Source organism: Amphiura filiformis, chromosome 1 (genome assembly GCF_039555335.1).
Source record: "Amphiura filiformis chromosome 1, Afil_fr2py, whole genome shotgun sequence".
In the NCBI taxonomy this organism is placed as follows: domain Eukaryota; kingdom Metazoa; phylum Echinodermata; class Ophiuroidea; order Amphilepidida; family Amphiuridae; genus Amphiura; species Amphiura filiformis.
This window is the reverse complement of record NC_092628.1, coordinates 4,607,740-4,629,874: the sequence shown is the minus strand read 5'-3', so window position 1 is coordinate 4,629,874 and position 22,135 is coordinate 4,607,740. Positions and strand designations below refer to the sequence as shown.

The 22,135-nt window shown below is 34.6% G+C and overlaps 1 protein-coding gene across 3 annotated transcripts in view; it reads right to left on the bottom strand.

Annotated features, from left to right (window-relative positions):
• LOC140163193 (uncharacterized) overlaps positions 1–22,135 on the bottom strand; it is a 51,673-nt gene that overhangs the window by 4,814 nt on the left and 24,724 nt on the right. For all 3 annotated transcript variants that reach the window (XM_072156894.1, XM_072189855.1, XM_072163496.1), the window contains 11 exons: positions 21,576–21,680; positions 21,049–21,399; positions 18,516–18,626; positions 17,104–17,340; positions 15,500–15,862; positions 15,105–15,203; positions 13,146–13,463; positions 10,800–10,983; positions 4,114–4,391; positions 2,293–2,453; positions 36–198 (listed from right to left, as the gene is read on the bottom strand). In XM_072156894.1, the coding sequence (XP_072012995.1) occupies positions 36–198; positions 2,293–2,453; positions 4,114–4,391; positions 10,800–10,983; positions 13,146–13,463; positions 15,105–15,203; positions 15,500–15,862; positions 17,104–17,340; positions 18,516–18,626; positions 21,049–21,399; positions 21,576–21,680 (2,370 nt within the window). The remainder of the gene's footprint in view (positions 1–35; positions 199–2,292; positions 2,454–4,113; positions 4,392–10,799; positions 10,984–13,145; positions 13,464–15,104; positions 15,204–15,499; positions 15,863–17,103; positions 17,341–18,515; positions 18,627–21,048; positions 21,400–21,575; positions 21,681–22,135) is intronic.

The window sequence follows — 22,135 nt, the reverse complement described above, 5'->3', positions numbered from 1 at the left end:
AACAAGTGATATGCATTTCTTAACCTAGTAGTTACCTTCATATTGTCTGATTGTGGATTCAATAAACGAATAGAATCGGGAAACTCTGGTAAACAAAGTAGGCCATTCACCACATTCCACAACGAAACTGGTGATTCCAACAAGATGCCATCGATTATCTTCACTGTCACGACAAACCAAAGGACCACCGTCGTCACCCTATCAAAAATGAACAAAAGAGTTATTGTGTTCATGATGAAAGAGAATTCGAAATGTCTGCTAAGTGGCCAGTTTGAAGTCAATTTATATCTTGGCCTGGAATTTGGCATATTTTTCGTGCAGGCTATTTTACTGAAAAAATATCCAAGTTGTATTCATAGATTTATTTCAACACAGCAAAGCTATAATTGGCTTCATTTAGCTGGTATGTCGTCGTTTTATTTGGACCATAGACTAATATCATGCTACGCTCGTATCAATAAAATTGGTTTTATAATATTTTTACTTTCGGTGAGTTGGAGATGTCAACGCATCGAGGCAGGTGCTTTTTCACTAAGGCCTATCTCTCTTTGTGGGGGAAAAACTTTTACTTTTCAAATGCGACAGGTCCCCCGGTCCCCAGGGACTCTCCCTTGGAGTAAAGATCAAAGGAGTTGCGCCTGCACAGCCCGATCTGAGACTAGTTATGTGACCATGATCCATGTTGTTACGAGCCGCACTGACTCAAGGCCAAAATCACTTCTTACCCAAATTCACACGAATGCACAACAGAAATGCACTGTTTGATTAAGCTAACAAAATCTAAGTCTTTAATTGAAAGCAAAATATGATTGATTCAATATATTACAACAACTGCATATACAAAAATAATCACACAATCACAAGATTTATTTTAACTACTCAGTATTTAACCAGCAGTCTTCTTCTTGATGATTATCTTGTTCATTTACAATGTTCTTGACGGCTGATCCTGGTGTTCACTTGTCCTGTGAAAATCAGCAAAGTCCTTTGTACACTTGCATATCCTTGCGTATAAAATCCTTGCGTATAAAATCCTTGCGTATAAAATCCTTGCACGGAAATGATGCTGCTTTCTCCAAATATTTATCATCTTGCTCAGTTCTTCAAACACTTAAAGCCATATTATAACATTTGCTGAGGAAGACGCCCTCACTGAATTTTTCAAATTCTTTTTTTTACACGATTAAATTGTACTTTATTAAACCAATATATCCTGCAAAAATCAAGACTCTAGGTGTTGTAGTTTTGTCAAAATCTGAGATGTTGAATAAAACGACGGAACCGGCGCTTTATTATTACGATGGAATTATTAGTCGACCGCATACACGATATTCATAACACACAGTACGTACACGGCGTGCGGGACGGTGATATACACAACAAAGGGTCGTACTATAACATGACCGAAGGAGTGGTACGTATTGGCGACATGTGCGCTGGTAGTAAATTCCAATTTTCTTTGCTTTGCCGTATTTGTTCGGCTCAAAAATAAAAGGGGATATATCTGACAGTAAAAGCTAACATTTTATGGCAAAGAAATGCTTATCTATTTTGTTTGAAAATGTTATAATATGGCTTTAACTCCTTGCGCAGATCTCCAAACACTTAACTCCTTGTGCCGTTTTGCAAACACTTAACCCCTTGCGCAGATCACAAACGTAGATAAGTAGGTTCCAATTAGAGTTTCTTCCACTGATTCGGAGACATGCCGCAAAATAATTGTAGGAAATGCATGATCTCCATGGCCACAATCAGTAATACTCCTTCACAAACAACTCCTTGAGTATCCTGATTTTAACTGCTTAACATTATTTACTCTCCTTTGAGAGCTATAGCTACATCCATTCACTTTACAATTATATCGATGCAGGTCTGCAAAGAATTCTTCTTTACAATTCTTTTTTATAGTAAACCATCAGGGATTTTCCAAATGTTCTATTAATAGACATTGCCATCATTGTTAAATATTACAACAATACTGATATCAGGGGATTTTCCCCTTGACATAAGTAGTCTTGATAAATGATGTAATTGTTGCAACCATCTGGGTTTTCCCCTAGTGTCATACACAACTCTTGTATGATTATAAGGTACAGATGGAAGCACAAGATTTATACAAAGAAAAATGTAAAATCTTCAGCATTACTGAAATTTCACATAGGCTTCCCCGTGGTAGCAAAACAATCCAATAATTATGTCAACGGCCAAGTTCAAGTCGGTCTGCGATCGAGCAAACACCGCATAGTCTACTAAATTTCGTACTGAGTAGGAGTTTTAGGGGGCCTGACTTACTCTGCAAGCACCTGTCCCACTACTAATATGGCCAGCACATATCACTATATCAGGTGGTGCTAAATCTGGTCTGCCATTGTCAATGTGATAATCACGACAATCTTTCTGGGACAGCAATGGTGCTGCAACTTCTTGCAAGATATTTGAAAAATCATAATAATCTACAATAGAAAATACAAGCAAAAAAGTGTGCAAATTATATAAGTCGCAGACTAGTTATGACAAAACGGTGCTGATACCACACATTATGGGTAGCTCTTGAATATACACTGCGCCAAAAGAGTATCCTTACACTTGGAAAAATAATCACAATTTCAAAACTGAACCATATTGGGGTACATTTGTGTTTTAATAGATGCACTAATCCTGCACATTATTACACCACATTGAATCCAATGTGACCTCAAGAAGTAAAGCTACAAGCAATTGAATAGACGAAGGTCCAGTTTTAAAAGTGACAAACTGCCCTATACAAGACGCCAAAAGATTCCAACAAGCGCAACAAAGAGACAACACAGTTTCTTCAATGAAGCTTTATTTAAAGCAGTTTTTTAATTCAGTTTTTACTTCTGTGTACTTTTCATAACTTTCATTTCATTTGTCTGCCCTTTTGTTAAGTTTTCTTTTGTTCCTTTTGTTTGAATTAAAGTCACGCACAAATAAGCCATTCACTACTCTCAAAACAGATGTCTAGTCCGTAGAGTTTTGAAAAGACCAGTTTGCCACTTTTAAAACTGGACCTTCGTCTAATCAAATGCTTGGAACTTTGCTTCTGAAAGTCACAATGGATTCAATGGGGTGTCATAATGTACCGGAAAATACGGTTCAGTTTTGAAATTGTGATTATTTGTAAGGTGTAAGGATACTTTTTGGCGCAGTATAGATCAAAATCAATAGAAAAAACAGTCACGATATACTGACTTGACATTTAGTATATAATTTGTTTTCGCAAAATTCCACGACTATCTGGAAGGGGTCTCATAAACCGCACGGTCTACATATTAATTGGGACGTGTCTGGAGATTGTGTACAATAATTGTTTGATAGTAAATGTGCTTTTCATGAGTTTACATTATGGTGCTCATAATGTAGTGAATTTACCTAAAATGGTGAACTTTTTGCAACATTTTTCTTTATTATCAAATTTACTGGGGTTTGAGGTGATATTTCCTAAACTCGTCAGCAAGTGGCATTCGTCACAGCTGACCAATTTTTAGGAAATAGGAGGAGCTTAAAAATATGGCTCACGCTGTTTCTTTGTGTACAGTAAGTTTATAACATTTGGCCCCAGGGGGCCATTCAAACTTTCTGAGTGCGTACCACCTTTAAGAGACATATTTTTAAAGCTCCTCCCGCTTACAAAACTGGTACATTACAAGTTCATTTCAGTTCCAGATTCAGTAAATATCACCTCAAAACTCAATAAATTTGATAATATCACAATAATCTTTCTAAAATTCAGAAATTTTACACACACAAAACTCAAATTCAGTCTCCTTAAATCCGCCATTTTAAACTAATTCACTACATTATCAGCGCCATAATGTAAACTCATGGAAATCACATTTTCTGTTAAACAATTATTTTACATCATCTCCCGAAACACTCCCATTAATATTTAGCCCGTGCTGTTTATGCAGGCCCCTTCCAGACCAGTCTTGGAATTTTGCGAAAACATATTCCATACTAAATTGTCAAGTTTTAAATAAGAGCAATTATATCACGAAATTGACTAGTAGAAACATTATTTCATATCGTATTTTCTTTATATTCTGAACAAGCAATCACACTCATGGCTGCATCACACTCATGTATGCTTACCGGTGTTATTGAAACTGCCCCATCCTGCAATCCAACATTCTTCAAACGAATCTATCTCTTGCCAAGTTTTTGTCAGGCAAATTGGTCGAACAAAATCAGTAAATGTAACTGGCTCACGTAGATGTAACAATGCAATGTCATGTGGATCAGATGGAAGACCTGAAAAATCTTGATCTATGATGACAGCGTCAAAATCTCTTACTTGCTCATCATTTGATGTTTGGTCAAGTATACTGTCTCCAAAAACGACAGAGAAATCTGAGTAATCGCCATAGGCCCTGAAAAATGTTTAAGAAAGGCTAAGTAAACTAATATGATGCATAATACCATACAAACTGTCTGGTAAAATGCAATACAAAGTTCAACTCAATGAGCTATTTTTGCATATAGCTCATAAAAGGGAAAGTAGAGTGCCCTTTGCTATACGCCCAGTAAAGTAAATTAATTAAAGTTCATGCTTGTTTGTGTTCTTCTGGTTGTGCCAATAATGTACTGAGAGATATCGTGGACTTATCACTTCGCAGATCGTGAATTATATTCAAATTATCCACCCATTATGAGTCAATAATATGCTAAGCACATAAAAGAAGTTTTAAGTGTTCTTCAAAACCAAAAATGCAGATCGTGAATTATATTCAATTATCCACCCATGTACAATATGAGATACATTTCAAAGACTGCTTAGCGTGTTGCCATCTGTCCACGGTTGTTTGATGACATGTAAAGCTGAGTCATTTTTAAGAAAAGTTGAATAATGATGGCGCTATTTATCCAAAATCTTGTTTGCGTCTTTACAAGGGATAGACATTTGTAAAATGGTGTTATAACATCAGCAAACAGACTAGCAAGTGACAAGGGAATTTCCAAACAACTTTTTATCATGAAATGTAAGGTATAAGTCTTATCATTTGGCTAATTTAAATTTAAAATATATGTAAATAGCGCCCTCGATTTGCACACAAATCTGCAGTTTATAGAATTAAAATTACCGCAGAAAAGCAGAAAAAGATGAATAATTTGATATAAAAACGAAAATATATGTTAAAAATTGTTCCAAAATATATGTGTATATACATTTTATTAGTTGATAGCTGTTGGTATTAATCAGGTCTAGAATTGGACATTATACGAGGGTTGGTCAATAATATCCCGCAACCATTATTTATCTCCGCTCATGCATGACTTAGATGACTGTTACTTACGATCAATAAAGTTTGTACCTTTGTCTTTCAAAAACACACAACAGAGTACCATTAATTACGTAATCTCATTTGCATAAAGACATTGTCATATGTACACTGACAATTGTCAACGTTGGCGGGAAATTTGAATTGTAGTTGAGGAACGTGTAATTAAAAGAAGCAGAAGTAAGGACCAAAGCAATTTACACGCCTTATTTTTGGTATGAGGTAATCTGAATATATTCAATTGATAATTGTGAAAGAAGAAATGTATCCGTCAACAGATCAGCAAAGTGACTGTCTTTGAACTTCACCAAAAATAGGCCTTAACGACAAACAAAAATGGTGTGAAAATCGGGAGAAAAGAGCCCACACGGTAGAAGAAAGAATCCTAATTATCTCCAAAATGAAACCAAAAAAAATATGATTATTGGTATGGTATGAGAGATCATAGTCAGGACAATAAAATTTGTTGCAATAAAAATAGAAATATGCGCATGCGTTGATGGTACGCATGATTGAAAGTACCAAAAATGTATGAAAAAAGTAAAATTTCATCAAAAAAGCGCTAAAAATATGATAAATACAAGGTTTGCGGAACAGTAGCTGTGTGTGTGAATTGCTATACCAAGTCTTATGCTAGAATTAGGCATACCTTTCGAAATTCAAATTTCTTATTAAATCCAGAGCATCTCTGTGGTGTGCTACTTTGATTACAAAAACAAGACCTTTTGAAAACAAGGGTTCATTAAGAAAGAAATGTTTGTGATTTCACCACTGGGATCTCCCTTTTTAATAATCAGTAGATACCCAATCAAACCAGATACCATTTGTTAAATTTTGTCATCGATTAATCTTTCTATCTCTTAGTATGTAAAGAACAATGGGTGATAAAGCCTACTCAAAATTGAAGATATTCAACACGATCTCCTTTCTTTAATAAAAATGGTATAGATTTTACAGCATCATTTCTATGTTATCGGTCTACAAAGTTGCAAAAATCGCGCCAGATTCCATACATTTATTCTCGAGATATTTTGAATTATGTAACAATACCTTAATTTGGCGCGAGATTTTCTTGACTATATTTCACCATAAATCAGGCAGTGTCCATACACTATTGTGTTTATGCTAATGTCATTACGTAATCAAATATTCAGCATCACTTATACATATTTGTTTTGAAAGACAAAGTACAAACTTGTATTTAGCGTAAGTTACAGTCATCCAAGTCATGCATCAGCGGAGATACACCATAGTTGCGGGAACTTATTGACCAGCCCTCGTAATAATGTTTTGTTGGGAAAAATTAATAAACGATCACATCAAACCACCGTGATGTCAGCTCCGTGAATATTTATGCACAAATAAACTTGACTCAAACATGCAATCTGCATATAACCAGTATATAGTCCAGGCCCTAGCTAGAACCCGGCCTACACCGGATAGGGCAGAGATTTTGACACTTGATTTGGGTTATTGGACCTTTGAGGTTAACGAATCACAGAGGTGCTTTTGCGAAAGCGGCTGCGAATTCGAGAAATCCAAGATGGCCGCCGGCGGCCATTTTGAAAATTTTAAATTTTAGTTTTCACTCAATATTCATGTGTAATACATCATTCTATAGGTTTTTGCATACAAGGAATCAATTTCTGACATTATTTTTATGATTGAAGGTCAGTATAACATGTTTACATTCAAAATGGCCGCCGAATGGTTGCCAAAAGATGGGGTTTTCATTAAAATGCATTTAGAATTCAATATTTTAACTTATTTGATGTTAAAAATAACCATGGGATGCTGATATTATGGTGACAACAAAGCATAAGTCGTCTATGTCATTTCTATCATCTCCTGGATATGTTTAAAAATCAAAATGGCTGCCAAAATGGCCGCCAAAATAGTCTTTTTTCATTAAAATGTGTTACAGGAGTATTATAAAGTACCAGATTTACAATGAAATGGTGCCAAACATTGTGTTCTTTTGTATTCAAAGTATCCCTCTGTTAAAGGGGTAACAATATGACATCGGCATCAATTAATATTATCTCATATGGGCATGTAAACATTCAAAATGGCCGCCAAAATGGCTGCAAAACATGATTTTTTCATTAAAATGGTATTTAAAACAGCATTTTAATAGATGTTGTGTTAAATATTTCCATGGAACGCTGATATAATGTTAAAGGGATATTTCTATCCCAATTTCTTCCTGCTCATGTGTTTTTACATTCATAAAAGAATCTTAAATCCTAAATTTCATGCAAATCGGACATTCCGTTGGCGAATTATGGACTATAACATACCGTATATTTCAATGGTCCATAGGATTGTGTGTTATACTTTCGTTGGCGACAGAATAAAATTCAAAATCGAACATGTTGGCCGGTTTCTCTGGAAAGGGAATATATTTGCAAGATTCCTCTTGCACATGATCATTATGCACCTAGTATATAAGGGGTCCCGTTGGTATGAGCATGCCGGCAGAATCATTTTACAACAGAATGTTAACCATATGCCATGAAGCTGAAAAATGACATCTCCTGTAAAAACTGGTATCTTGAAAGTTGGTGTAACAGTCATTTAAAAGAATATAATATACTCTTTTAAATGACTGTTACACCAACATCAAAATATTATTTTGGTGGCCAAGTTGAATTTTAAACATGCCCAATTACCCATAAGTCCATGCTGTTTTCCTATTACTGCTATGCTATAATGATTATGTGGGAAAATACTCTCCTTTTATGGCACCATCCCTTGAAAACCAGATACCTAGTGTCGCTGTAACAGATTTTGATGAAAAAATAATATTTTGGTGGCCATTTTGGGAGTCACTTTTATTTCTTTGAACTTACCCATGGGATAATTTTGAATGACATATTTTACGTTACCCTTCTGCCACAAAGATATTTTTGGATCTCGAAGAAAGCACTCATGTGGCAAAAAAAAAAAAAAAATCAGATAAATTACATGTTGTTGAGACATAATATTATCAATTAAAAAAACTACTTGCATGGTCATTTTGGAGAAAAAAAAAGGAAAGAAAGCACTATTGTTGCACATAATACATTATGTAAATTGTAAGTTGCTGGAAGGTATGGGTCTTGCTTAAAATGCCATATAGTTGAAAGCTTTCCATCCTGTTTCTGTTTTGCGGAATTTGATGGAAAACAAAAAATAGACTATGGGGCAAGTTGGCCCACTTGTGCTGGGGCAGGTTGCCCCCATTGTGTTTATGGGCAAGAGTTATGCATACTTTCTCCATTTTCACCCATTTTGTGTCAAATGAAGCAAAATACAATTTACACACCAACACTAGTCAGTTACATGGATAAAATTGTTCAAAGGCGGAGTATAGTACAAAAAAATCTATATTGTTGTCCTATTTGAGCACTTTTTGACTGGAAATAGCAATATTTCAATATCATATTTCTTTATAATTGGGAATTTGTACATAAAAAGTAATTCATCACTCAGAATAGTTAATAATGAACAAAAAGTCAATTACAATTGTTATCCACAGCCTTTCAGTTTTTCGTTATGGGTTTTATAAGATGATTGGTTAACGTTATTTCCTTGATTTTAGCTATTTCCTCAAGAATGACCCATGATGGCGCAAAATGAATTTTATTTTTGATTATCTTGGAACTATGATAGGTGATATCTTACCGCAGTTGTAACTTTAGAATGTTTTATTGGAAAGAAATATGGCAATAACACACGGTTGTGCATAGAGGGCCAACCTGCCCTGTTTGGTGGGCCAACCTGCCCCGGCCTGGTTAATTTTCTTTTCGCTCTCTCCTACAACTACTATAACTTTTGTATAAGTCACAGAGCCATATAAATTTGTTAGCATTTACCTAGAGTAAACAGCTCTCAAGTATCAAATTGAGAGCATCCTAACCCACAAACTGAGCTCTCCAGATAAGTGGGGAAAAAGGGGCCAACCTGCCCCGGTCTCCTTACTAGGTGCATAATGATCATGTGCAAAAGGAATCTTGCAAATTTATCTTATAAATTTATAATTTATATCTAGAGAAACGGGCCGAAATGTTCGATTTTGAATTTCATTCTGTCGACAACGAAAGTATCACACACAATCCTATGGACCATTGAAATATATGTTATAGCCCATAATTCGCCAACTGAATGTCCGATTTGCATGAAAATTTGGGTTTAGGTTTCTTTCATGAATGTAAAAACACATGAGCAGGAAGAAATTTGGATAGAAATACTCCTTTAACATTATATCAGCGTTCAATGAAAATATTTAACACAACATCTATTAAAATGCTGTTTTAAATATCATTTTAATGAAAAAATCATGTTTTTGCAGCCATTTTGGCGGCCATTTTGAATGTTTACATGCCCATGAGATCATATTAATTGATGCTGATGTCATATTGTTACCCCTTTACCAGAGAGATACTTTGAATACAAAAAGAACACAATGTTTGGCACCATTTCATTGTAAATCTGGTACTTCATAATACTCCTGTAACACATTTTAATGAAAAAAGACGATTTTGGCGGCCATTTTGGCAGCCATTTTGATTTTTAAACATATCCAGGAGATGATAGAAATGACATAGACAACTGACCATAATATCAGCAACCCATGGTTATTTTTAACATCAAATAAGTTAAAATATTGAATTCTAAATACATTTTAATGAAAACCCCATCTTTTGGCAACCATTTGGCGGCCATTTTGAATGTAAACATGTTATACTGACCTTCAATCATAAAAATAATGTCAGAAATTGATTCCTTGTATGCAAAAACCTATAGAATGATGTATTACACATGAATATTGAGTGAAAACTAAAATTTAAAATTTTCAAAATGGCCGCCGGCGGCCATCTTGGATTTCTCGAATTCGCAGCCGCTTTCGCAAAAGCACCTCTGTGATTCGTTAACCTCAAAGGTCCAATAACCCAAATCAAGTGTCAAAATCTCTGCCCTATCCGGTGTAGGCCGGGTTCTAGCTAGGGCCAGGACTAATAATTATATTACTGAAACCGCTCTTGTGTACAAAATCAAATTACTGATGCTCTTGACGATCACATAATATTTTGGTATTCCTTGAGTTTCAAGCGCCTTAGACCATATCATGCGATGTTTTCGTTTACAATATGGATGTGGTGGTTGGAGTATTCCGGGATCATTTTGACAGGTTTTTTTTTCATAATCTTCACGATATGTCCACCATTATAGCACATAATTTCTAGTTTAAAAACAATTATAATTAGAAGTATAATCGAAAGGTCAAAATTTCCAATTGAAAATCAATTGTTAATAAATATTTGATATCAGTAGGACATTTCTTGTATTCAGAATGCAATTCGATATGTCTGATGTGCTCGATATGTCTGGTGTGTTCGAGACATTTGTACAGCACTCTTCTGCTCTACTCTATCTGTGTTCAAATTAATTGGTCAAAAAAGTGCGGTAATCTGTCGCCAATTTTGCCTCTGTTGCCATTTGTACGCCTATACTTACAGACAATGTGCAGCTGTAACAGCCCAGCTTTCAGAAATCAAACTAGCACCACAATTATGCCCCCAAGACACGTGTCTTAGTGATCCAATCCATGGCCAGGCTCCAAGGACTGCGTCATCTCCATCAACGATCCTGGTCTCTCTTATTGCAGGTCTGATTCCACAAATTCCTTCTCCATGATAATCTGAAATAAAACCACGTGATATATCTTCAAATAGATACTATAATACGTCTGAACACCCATATTTATCTTGTTAAGCGTTTGTTTTGATGGGCTTTTCTTCTTAAGACCCCGTAATATTCCATTAACTGACTGGCTGTCAATAATGACCATTTTGAAACAAGGGTCAAAGTTAGAAATTGCTAAAATATTAATAAAGTAGGTAAATAACTATCTACAAACAGTATAGTTTGACCAATCAGTAACGCAGGACTCAACTTAGAAGCATCAAGTCAAGTTAAGATAGGTATCGATTCCTATGCTAGTTTTCAATGACCATATTGTCCCCTTTTAATTTTGAGCCAAACATTCCAGCGCCAATAATACTATTATCTTGATTACTGGCGGAATGGCGATATGCACTAGTTTGCACGTCACTTCGTCAATGATTCAATGATACACATGCACGCGATGTGTTTAGCCATCCCTCGATCGGTGAACTCTGAGTAAAACCGGGGATCTCCGTACAAAAACTCAAATTTTACTGTAATCAACGCACTTTAGGCTTAGTCTTTCACGTGTAATTTTACTCCACTACTGGGCAATCAAAACTGAGGGCGTCGATGTGGAGCAAATCACACATTGTGACTTTAACAAGCTTGAAAATTGAATCATGAGAGAAATCTTCTTCGAAGTAAAGAGGCGACATCGGTCTATTTGCTCTAGTTAAGATTTTCATGCAATATTTTTAAACAAAGGAGCCAGTCGAGTTACAATTAACAATTAGAATCTGTTTAACTCGGCTGACATTTCTGATAGGTGACGTGAGCTGAGATATTGGAGTTGAAAAATGCCGTTTTTGCGATTATCTTTACCTCTTTTACCAAAAATGCAAATATCAAGCTATAACTTAAAGTAAAAAGTAAAATAAGTATGAGCTTCATATTTACTGTGGAAAAGACAATAATCGTTAAAAAAAAGGTGCATGTATCTTGATGCAATATTTTTAGGAAATGTATTATTGTGATAGTTTCGCTCAATTTTTCGTTTATAAATATTGAATATTCATATGACATATATTCTCCGCAGCAAATATGAAGTTCATCCGTGATTTAGTTTAAAAGCTATCGCTATTTCAATATTCACATTTTTGGTAACAAATTGTTTAAAAAAATCACAAAAATGCTTTTTTCAACCCAGATACTGAAGCCCGCGTCACTTTTTAGAAATGCCAGCCGGGTAAAATGTTAAGATCAGAGTATGTAGATAAATTTTAAGCAAGTTTTATCCCAAATTTCGCCTTAATGTGGTATGATGGAATATTTTTGTTCACAGATATTAACTATTCATAATTATGCCCGCTAGCAAAAATTAAGGTTGCAGTCAATTATGGCTACTTTAATATCTGTCACTTTTGGGTAAGTTTACGTCACTTTTCAGAAATGCCCGCCGGGTTAAACAGATAGAGGCCTCTCTACTATTTGGAAAAGGGTGAACAGTATACTATACAATATATCTTATGACCCACTTTTCAAAATTAGCGTCACACTCAAATTTATGACATTGACCTCTCTAACTGTTCTATTGGTAGGAGAAAGATTATAATGGCGCAATAATAACAGATTATAACAATTGCCCTCAACGAGCTACATAGGATTTGTCACAATTATTTTATTGGATGAAATAAACTGTTCTAAAGAAATTTCGTTGGAGGTATCCTCCTAAAGCATTGAACATCCTTTAAGATAGTTCAGCATGTTATACAGTTACTATTTTTCACTATGGAATGACAATTTTGAACTTGTAGAAACATTAAACCAATAACATTGATAGCACTTATTTCAAAAACGCAATATAAAGTCGTCGCCATGTGTAGGTAAAACATGTTAAGTAAATTTGAAATCAAATGTAGTAAAAATGTTTAATATTCAAACTTCATAATGTAACGTTTTTGTTTCATATTTACAGACATTTACAGACAGTTTAAATGTGAGACAGTGAATGTAATTGGGACACTTTGCTTTAAGTTGACAATCACAAAATTGACCATTATTGCACATACAAGGTGTATCTTGTTAGTGTTGCCCACATTTTACATAGTAGGTTTTTCATTTAACCTTTCAAATTACACATGAAGTCTGTCATGCCCAGCGACGAAATGCTAGTCTAAATCACCGCTAACTCACCTCCTTCTGGAAGAGAACATGACACCTCCTGGTCGGCAGGGAAGGAATCACAATCATCCAATACGTCTTCAAATTGATTGGTGCAGCTATCGACAATATCCCGGCATTGTTGACGACACGGTGAAGCAGTACTTGCCTCTCCTTGGCATTCAGGGAATATTATAGAACAGAGCAGCCATGTTGCATTGGCATGACAATCCTGTGTATCGAAGAATAATCCAAGTGCTTCTTCTAGAGTAGAAGATAAACCATTTGGGAAATATGTCTGGTTGTATGATAACAACGATGTACACTCTGGTGGGACATCAACGCAGGGAGCTGATGAAAAATGAAATAAAAATTAATAATTATGAAAAATTAATTAACTATTAACCGACAACGAGACAGTGAAGTCTAAGATTATAACCTGTGGCGTAACAATTAGCTAACTTACACTTTACTAGTGATCTCTAAAACAGAAAGAAAGTTATAGTAGTGAATGTTACTTGTTTACTAACTTACAACCCAACCTTATGGTCTTAAATGGGCATATCTGGAAATGCCACGAAGGTATAACCCCCCCTCCCCGAATGGTGTCACATAAAGGAGAAACATGTAAAAAAAACAATAAAAAAGCACCGGGGTTCTACTCCTAATACTTTTAAAGTTCCGTCCCCTCCCATGTCAAAACATGTAAGTGACTCGTTTTGGGGGAAGTTAAGTCCTTCTGGTATAGTGTAAGCTAGGAGTTGCTATTACCATGGTTACTGTTAGTTTGAACATTTCTTTTTTACAGTCTATGGTTTGAAGAATAATATTGGGAAAAGGGTAGCCATTTAATTTGTATCAATCAAGTTGATTAATATTAGTTCTTTTAATTAATACAATTAATAATACTAACTAGTTCAATTTTAAATAAATAATTTAAAAAAGAATACAATTAAATGAAAACCAGGGGTCTAACTCATATAAGTGAAGTGTGCACTAGCTCGGTCCACCAGTTTGCGGTCCAATAAACGCTCTAGTTTTTTTGTTTGTTTTTTTTGCTTTTTTTTATTTATCTTATTGTGGTACACACCAAATGCAATTACAAATATGGCGTACCTCTAAAACAAGTAGAGGTACATTATACGGACTGATTGTTCTACTTTCCCAATATTTAATGTTAGCGAAAATAAACCTTCAGGAAAAGCTGTGGAGAAGCGGCGGTGTATATATACAATATCTAAAGAAACTTTTGTAGAGGCAAGACATTTGTTAATTTTTAGTCTGAAATGAACGCTTATACATCCTTCATTTATATTCACCACTATTAATTTTTTTCTAAAATAGTAATGTTTGCAAATGTGCTCTCTGAGAATTATAAGTCATGTCATAGGAAAATGATTTGTATTATTGTAAGAACCAAATTGTATCTCAATTCACTATATAATACAAATGCCAAGACGTTCGGTCTGTTATGGCACTTCAAATTGTTTAATTTGGGAACTTTTCCTGACCTAAGATTTAGAAGAAAAAAATCTCCATAGAAATCCAAGAAATATACTGTTAAAGTAAATGTAAAACAAAACAAAAAACTTCTGACATATGACAATACTTATGTTTCACACAATGGCATCCCGACTGCGGTCAGTGAGAGCAATATTAAAGCTCCTGATGTGGCCAGTATTAACAGTAACTACATATTTTACTACATTGTTGATGATAGATCCATACATTTTTGATGATGTTACCAAAAATGTTTCCTTACTAACAGTGTACAGCTACCTGATGCCACATTTGAGTTAAATCCTTGAAACATAAGCTTTCGGTAAATGTATATTGAGATATGTATTTTAAAGCATATAAATTGGTGCTTGTAATGCAAATGGGTATCATCGTAAGAATCTGACCATAATATGATCATAATGTATTATGCAGGATTGGAAATCAAATTGCATAAACTACAGGCAAAATCACCGAATCAGCTGGACAACTTACGACAGAATCGTTCATCACTGGAATCATCACAATCAACAGAGCCATCGCAAAAGGGATCCTCCAAAAATGCCCCAGAACCATCAGAACAAATGATCAGATCTGACAAAATAGAATACAAAACAAAAGTGATATAAGTGTCATGTCAATTGAAAAAGAACCGGGAAAAGACTTTTATTTCATTTTCTTTTGAGCCAAATGTCAAAGAATTACATCGTGAATTCTTCAATTCTTGGTCATTTCTAAACTTTTCATGTAATTATAAAGGGATTACTATTGGTTTTCATAATGAAATGTATATAAATCCTGTCCGTCTTAATAGTTCATCTGTGTCCAATGTTACACAGCGGTGTGTGTCCCTAATTGATGTTGTTTACAAACCAAACAGACATGAATACCTTCTGGATTAACATCTGATAGTGTAATAGAAAATCCCAAATCAGGTCTGAAGAAGTCACTAGTAAATGTCACCCTTACGAAACTATCAGCAATAAGGAAGTCTTGTGGCACACGAGCCCCACTGTATCTACCGTAAGCATCAACATCCTCCAAGGTGCCAAACTGGAGAAAGTCCCCAAATATCGAAAGTCTAAATGTCTCAAATTGAACAAAAATGTATCTTTCTCCGGTACTGTTGAATGTCCATTGACAATCCACATTGTAGCCATAATAAAAGTATTCCGCGTTGTTACCATAATTGAAGTATTCCAAGGTGTAGGATTCATTGGTACCAATGACAGTTGTGTTTATACTCCCGCACACTGTAACAAATTATATAAAATAACACATCGGCAAACAAAGCGAAATTTCAATGGAATAGTATCAATTCTTCATTGCACTATTCAAAGTGTTCGAACACTTAATACCAATAATCTGACAATCCAACACAAATAAAAAGCAACCTTTAGTTCAAAAGATGAAATGTTCTGCTTTTTATTATTGGTGATTTCGATTTCTTTCAATATCTTCCATGGTATTATTTGCAACTTATTTGATTTGATTTAAATTGATTTAATATAATTCCGGAAAATATATTCAACAACATAACATCGTCAAAACATTGCATGTATACAGAAATAAATATCAAAACACCGTGCATTTTTATACATTACATCAAAAAAGATACATGAAACTAAAGCAAATAGATTTATATAAGACAAGGCATCCATTAATTCCTAAATATTTTGAACTAATTCTTTAGTAGGGGAGGCTCTCTAAATCTGTGTCCCCATATTACGATTTTCGAATTTCTTTATTTTTGTTTTAAGTGTATATCATTGTAACACCCTCTAAAGTTTTGATCTATTTGTCTATGCGAACTGGTATCGGAGTGAAACGTCTCGAATTTACCTGTTTCATTCGGCCTGGCCCAGAATGACTGAGCGTGTGGAATTTGGTAACCACAATTTGCCTTTTTGTCATAATATCTTAATATCTTTGGAAATTCATAGATTTAGAATTTAGAATTTCAGGATAATAATGAGGAAAATATGGTATATTATATACATGATACCAAAAACACATTAAACATCGAGGGGGTTATGGTATCGATCGGATTACGGACCCTTAAGTGGCTCTAGTTTAGAATAACGCATAAATTACATGAACTTTACCCTAAAATGTTTAATTGTGCCCCAAAATGAACTTTATCACATAATTATGCATTTTACCTTAAATCATTGGAGGCCTTAGGGTACTTGGGTCCCACCAAAATTATTATGGGTGTCGGCGCCTTTAATGGATTTAAAAATATTTTAGTTGATGCTATCAATTTTGAACATGTTTGCGCTGAGAGAAATTAATTCATGTTCGTAAATGTAATTGCGTTCTGTCAAAATCATCCCCATTTACTCGTACCTGTCTCACTTGATGTACCGGTATGACATATACACTTTTGTTTCGAGCCTAATATACAACAAAAACACTGCACACACCTGCATATTATTTCATAAGCCATTGACCTTGTTTTCTAATTAATGTAAATTTACACAACATAGCTTACTGTCACAGTGAATCTCATCTTCTCCAAAGGGACAGTTATAGGTTCCGTCACACTCCCAGTAGCCTGGTATGCAAGATCCATCAGAAGAACAAGTGAACTCCCAAGGAACACACGTAGAACTACATTGAATTTCGTCTTCATTAAATGGGCAATCCCATGTGCCATCACACTCCTGATATCCCAATATGCAAGATCCATCAAAACATTGAAACTCATCAAAATCACATTCTTGTACCGCTGCAGATTAACAGATTGAAACGAAGAGACTTGGTATTTATATAAAAGACAAATACAATATATATACGCTATGCAATAAGTGATTACTTACCACATGGTGCTTACCACAACTTACCACAATTATCACATTGCATGGTCCCACCCATATAAACATCTATAAAAAATTACCCCCCCCATCCCCTAAATAATGGTCATTATTCAAAAACGGGCTATTTTATTGCAAATCTGTAATCGTTGGAAGCAGAATTTATTTCTGCGCATTTTGACACATCATTTGTAGCAAGTCATTTTGGGAAAAAATCCATATCTTCAATATGAAAGGTCAAAATTAACAAATTTATCGTCGGCTTTTCCTTCCAGCTACATACACTTTAAGAATATGTCATTAGATTTACAAAATTCACTTCGAGGACTGTTATATATCAAAAATGTGAAAAATGTCAAGTTTTAATAATTTGTCATAAAATTTGTATTATATCGTGAATTTCAAAAAATGAAAATTATTTGATATCAGAAAGACATTCTTTGTATTCAGAATGCAATTCGATATGTCTGATGTGCTCTCATGTCCCACAAAAAATACTGTCGAAACGCTCAAAACACTCATTCCAGATCCCTTAAGGGGGTAATTACTTTTTTTGAGATGTTTATAATATATTTCAAGCTATGAAGCTTTTAAACAAGATTTTTCGCTGTTTTCAGATTTTATTTATATTGGGGTGGAAGCAGTTGAAGTCTACACCTTCAATTTTACCAAAATCATCGAGAGGTTTTTTTGGCAAACACATTTTTCTAAAAAATGTCCGGCTTTTTAATAAATTTTAACCCCAAAACGGCTGATTTTACATGATCAAAAAATTAAAAACACACATTTTTTGGTCGGTCAGGTATGTGGAATAGAGTTTTTTATTCGTCGACAAACAGGCAAAAAGTAGGGATTAAAAAATTGCAACATTTTAATTTACTTTCCTTGCAACACATTATCCTGTTTTAAGTGTGGAGGGAAAGCGCTTGACTAATTTATCATTTTTGACATCTTACTTTTTAGTTTGATATAAATTATATAAATTGATATAAATTATTCTAATTTGCATGGAATTGCGTGAGTATCAAACGGTCCCTTTACGGAATGTACTGATTTCTTCATTTATACTAAGTGCATTACTATAACTTACAGCAATTTCCTAGAATGCCCTCATCACTTCTATCCTGACAGTCATTGAAGCCATCACAAAACATTGACTCATCAATCACTTCAAGCTGATTTCCAGGACACACCACCAAGTCTGAAAATTACATATAAGTTTTGAAATATTGAAACCAAATTGAAAATAAACGAAAATAAAAAGGAAACGTAAAATTAACAATCCTTTTCAAACTGATCTCAAACATTTAATGTTTCTGTGCTTTGCCCATCAGTCGGAAGACGATGTTAGCAAATTGATTGACAATACGCCTCCCAAGTCCTGTTCGTTAGATCTAATGCCGACATTCCTTGTTAAGCAGCGCTTGGATGTATTGCTGCCACACTCCACACGTCTGATTAATGATTCTTTACTTTCTAGTTCCTTTCCTTCAACATTCAAGACAGCTGAAGTCATTCCCATCATAACACTACTGTGGAACAACTCTAGGTTTATCTTACGGAGAACAAGTTATATCCTGAGCGCTCATGGCAAAGTGTTTATTGCAAGTACCATAGCTGTAAAACCGCCTTGACCCAGGGTTGAGATTATCTTCTTCTGACTTATTTTGCTCGACGTGTTTGCAGCATGCGAGACGATAGATAATAATAATAATAATAATAATAATAATAATAATAATAATAATAATAATAATAATAATAATAATAATAATAATAATAATAATAATAATAATAATAACCCTAATGCATATACAGTTTATTCCGTTTCATATTTAGCACATAACTTTCCTCATAATTCAAGCCCTCCACTTTACGTAAAAAACCGTTATGGCAAAATAATGTATGTATTTCAAAAACACATTCTATGGTGTTATATTGTAAGTTAGTGAGGTTACACTTACAAATATAAATTAATAATTATGTTACATTAATAATATTATGTTAAGGGCTGGGGTATGAACGTTTGGACAGTATTTTTTTATTTCCGATTACCTCGAGTCAAACCGATCGGTTGAATTGACGCGCCTGTATATACTCCACGCACCTGTATATACTCCACGCACGATTGGTTCTATGTCCTTGTCCACTACAAAAGCAATATTCCTGGCTTCCATACAGACGAATTTTAACAAAATATTTTATTTGCATTTTTCGAACTATTTTCGTGGATTTGACCGTTTGCAACGTTTTTGGAACGGAATGACGTAAAGTACACTGAAAAGAAACCAGAAGAAGCTGTCTGCTGGAGGTATTCTTTTAAACAATAAAACTACCCGACATTGTACTCAAAAATTGAGTAATCTATTTTGTTCCAAAATCACATTTCTTCACTCATTTTCGCAAAAGTAAAATAACCAGAAAACGTTTCTTATTTGAAAATTAATAGCATTGCAAAATCTAATAAATACAAGGTTATCTCTACATATATACATTTTCACAAAGGATAGACCAAGTCAGATGCACTTAGAAAAAAAACCAAGGCCTGTATCCCTGACCGGCCTGTTTATGGTAAATGATTAAAAAATGATATGCACTTAAGTGTATGTAGCTGGGATGAAAAGCCGATGATCAATTGAAAATGTTGACCTTTTGTATTGAAGATATCGATTCTTTACTAATACATCAAAAGATTAGATCTTTTTGGGAAAAAATGAATATCTTCGATATGAAAAGTCAAAATTTTCAATTGATCGTCGGCTTTTCACCCCAGCTACACACATTTTTAGCACATTTCATTAGATTTAGAAAGTTTACTTTGAGGACTGTTAAATATCAAAAATTTTAATTAAATATCAAATTTTAATAATTTGTCATCAAATTTATATTATATCCCGAATTAAAAAAAAATCCAAATTATTTGATATCAGAAGGACATTCCTCGTATTCAAAAATCTATTCGATATGTCTGGTGCGCTCTTATGTCCCACAAAAATACTGTCCACACGTTCATGCTTGCTTGCTCGACGTGTGTGGGTTCGAGTCCCCGTCCCACCACCGTGTTGCGTCCTTGGGCAATTCGCTTTGCCTTGCTTGCATCACACCACCCAGGTGCAATTGGAAGCTGTTAGTGGTGGTCACAGTCGTTGTCGTTATACTGATGAACCCTGCACCATTTGTAGGCAGAAAAAGTGGTTCCGACATATTCTAATAAACGGCGGAATGTAAAGCGCTTTGAGGCTGTTTACGGCATAAAGCGCTAAATAAATATCTACATTTATTCATACCAGAACCCTTAAAATATAAGGTATGTGGCTTAAATATATGTGTATGCGCGTTATTGCGTTTTCAGAATCGTGCGTCCTTTCACACTCATTTGCATACTCATGAAAGCTGTTCTGAAAACATTAAATCGTCAATGGGAAAAATGTGTATTTGGGATGATATGCACATTTATATTTGTTTGAGCTCAACTTATCAACTTAAGACCACGTACGTCTTCCTCAAGTCGTCCAATTTTGTATCATTAAAGAATCCGTGTTTAGTTAATGTTAATTAGGATGGGTTACCATGTACAATCTGGGCCATTTTAGGGCAACCAGCATTAATTATTATCTATACATTACCTTCTGCATTTATATTTATCAAATAAATATAAAATCCACGATATGATAAATAACTATCTGTGGAGAATTCAAAATGGAGGGCGCTTTCATTACTTGGTGACAAAACATCCAAGTCAGGTAGGTAATTGCCGGTGTATCTCAAAAGTCGTCCATATTGTGCTGTTCCAATGTACAAGTTGTCATCGCTCCTCTCTGTATAGAAGTCTATGAACTGCACTAGTATTCTGCCACCTTCCTGACACCGCACGGTCCAGAAGCACCGCATGTTACTCATGTAATTATTAGGGTAGCCATAAGACGTTAAATTAACCTTAGTATCTCTTGGTATTATGAGTTCAGGCTCTGGACAAACTGTATTAAAGAAATTGAAAATGGGACGAAAAAAGTAAACTGACTTGAACTAATCAAGTTGACAGGACGTCATAAATTTTGTAAATCGACAAAAGCTGACAGCGAACAGGTACTGCTCGTAAATCGTAAAAGGAATTCTGCTTGACACTGAATGCGGCTTTAGCCTCTATACTTACAGCATTCTGGTGGTTCATCACTCCCATCCCTACATTGATAAATGCCATCACATATCAAATCCTCACTTCCCAAAATCTCCCAGTCATTGTCGCAGAATACATAATCTAAAGCGGTTAAAAACAGGTTTTATATTAAGGTTTACCAATTAACACTTTTTTTTAGAGCGAGTAGTCTCCTATTCACCAGCTATTAGCATATTTTTATAGTTTATTCATATTTATCCAAGTTAGCACGATTCAACAGAGTACTGATCTCATACGGCGCCCTGCTATACATTTACAAATATTTAAAAACGACAATTATCAAACAATCAAACACGACAATTATAATAGTGTAGGGATGTCAGATAAAAATCAACCATTAACTACAAATATAATTTGAATATAATTTGAATACTCCGTTGTTTCTTTTGTGAAGCGTTTATTCAAATAGAATAAAGAATAATGTAAACATTGGAAATTTACAAACATGTACACATATACTGATTTCACACCACCAAATAGAATTATATGGTTGTGCGCCCTTAATTTCACTTCTCAGAAAAACCCATGCATTCTCA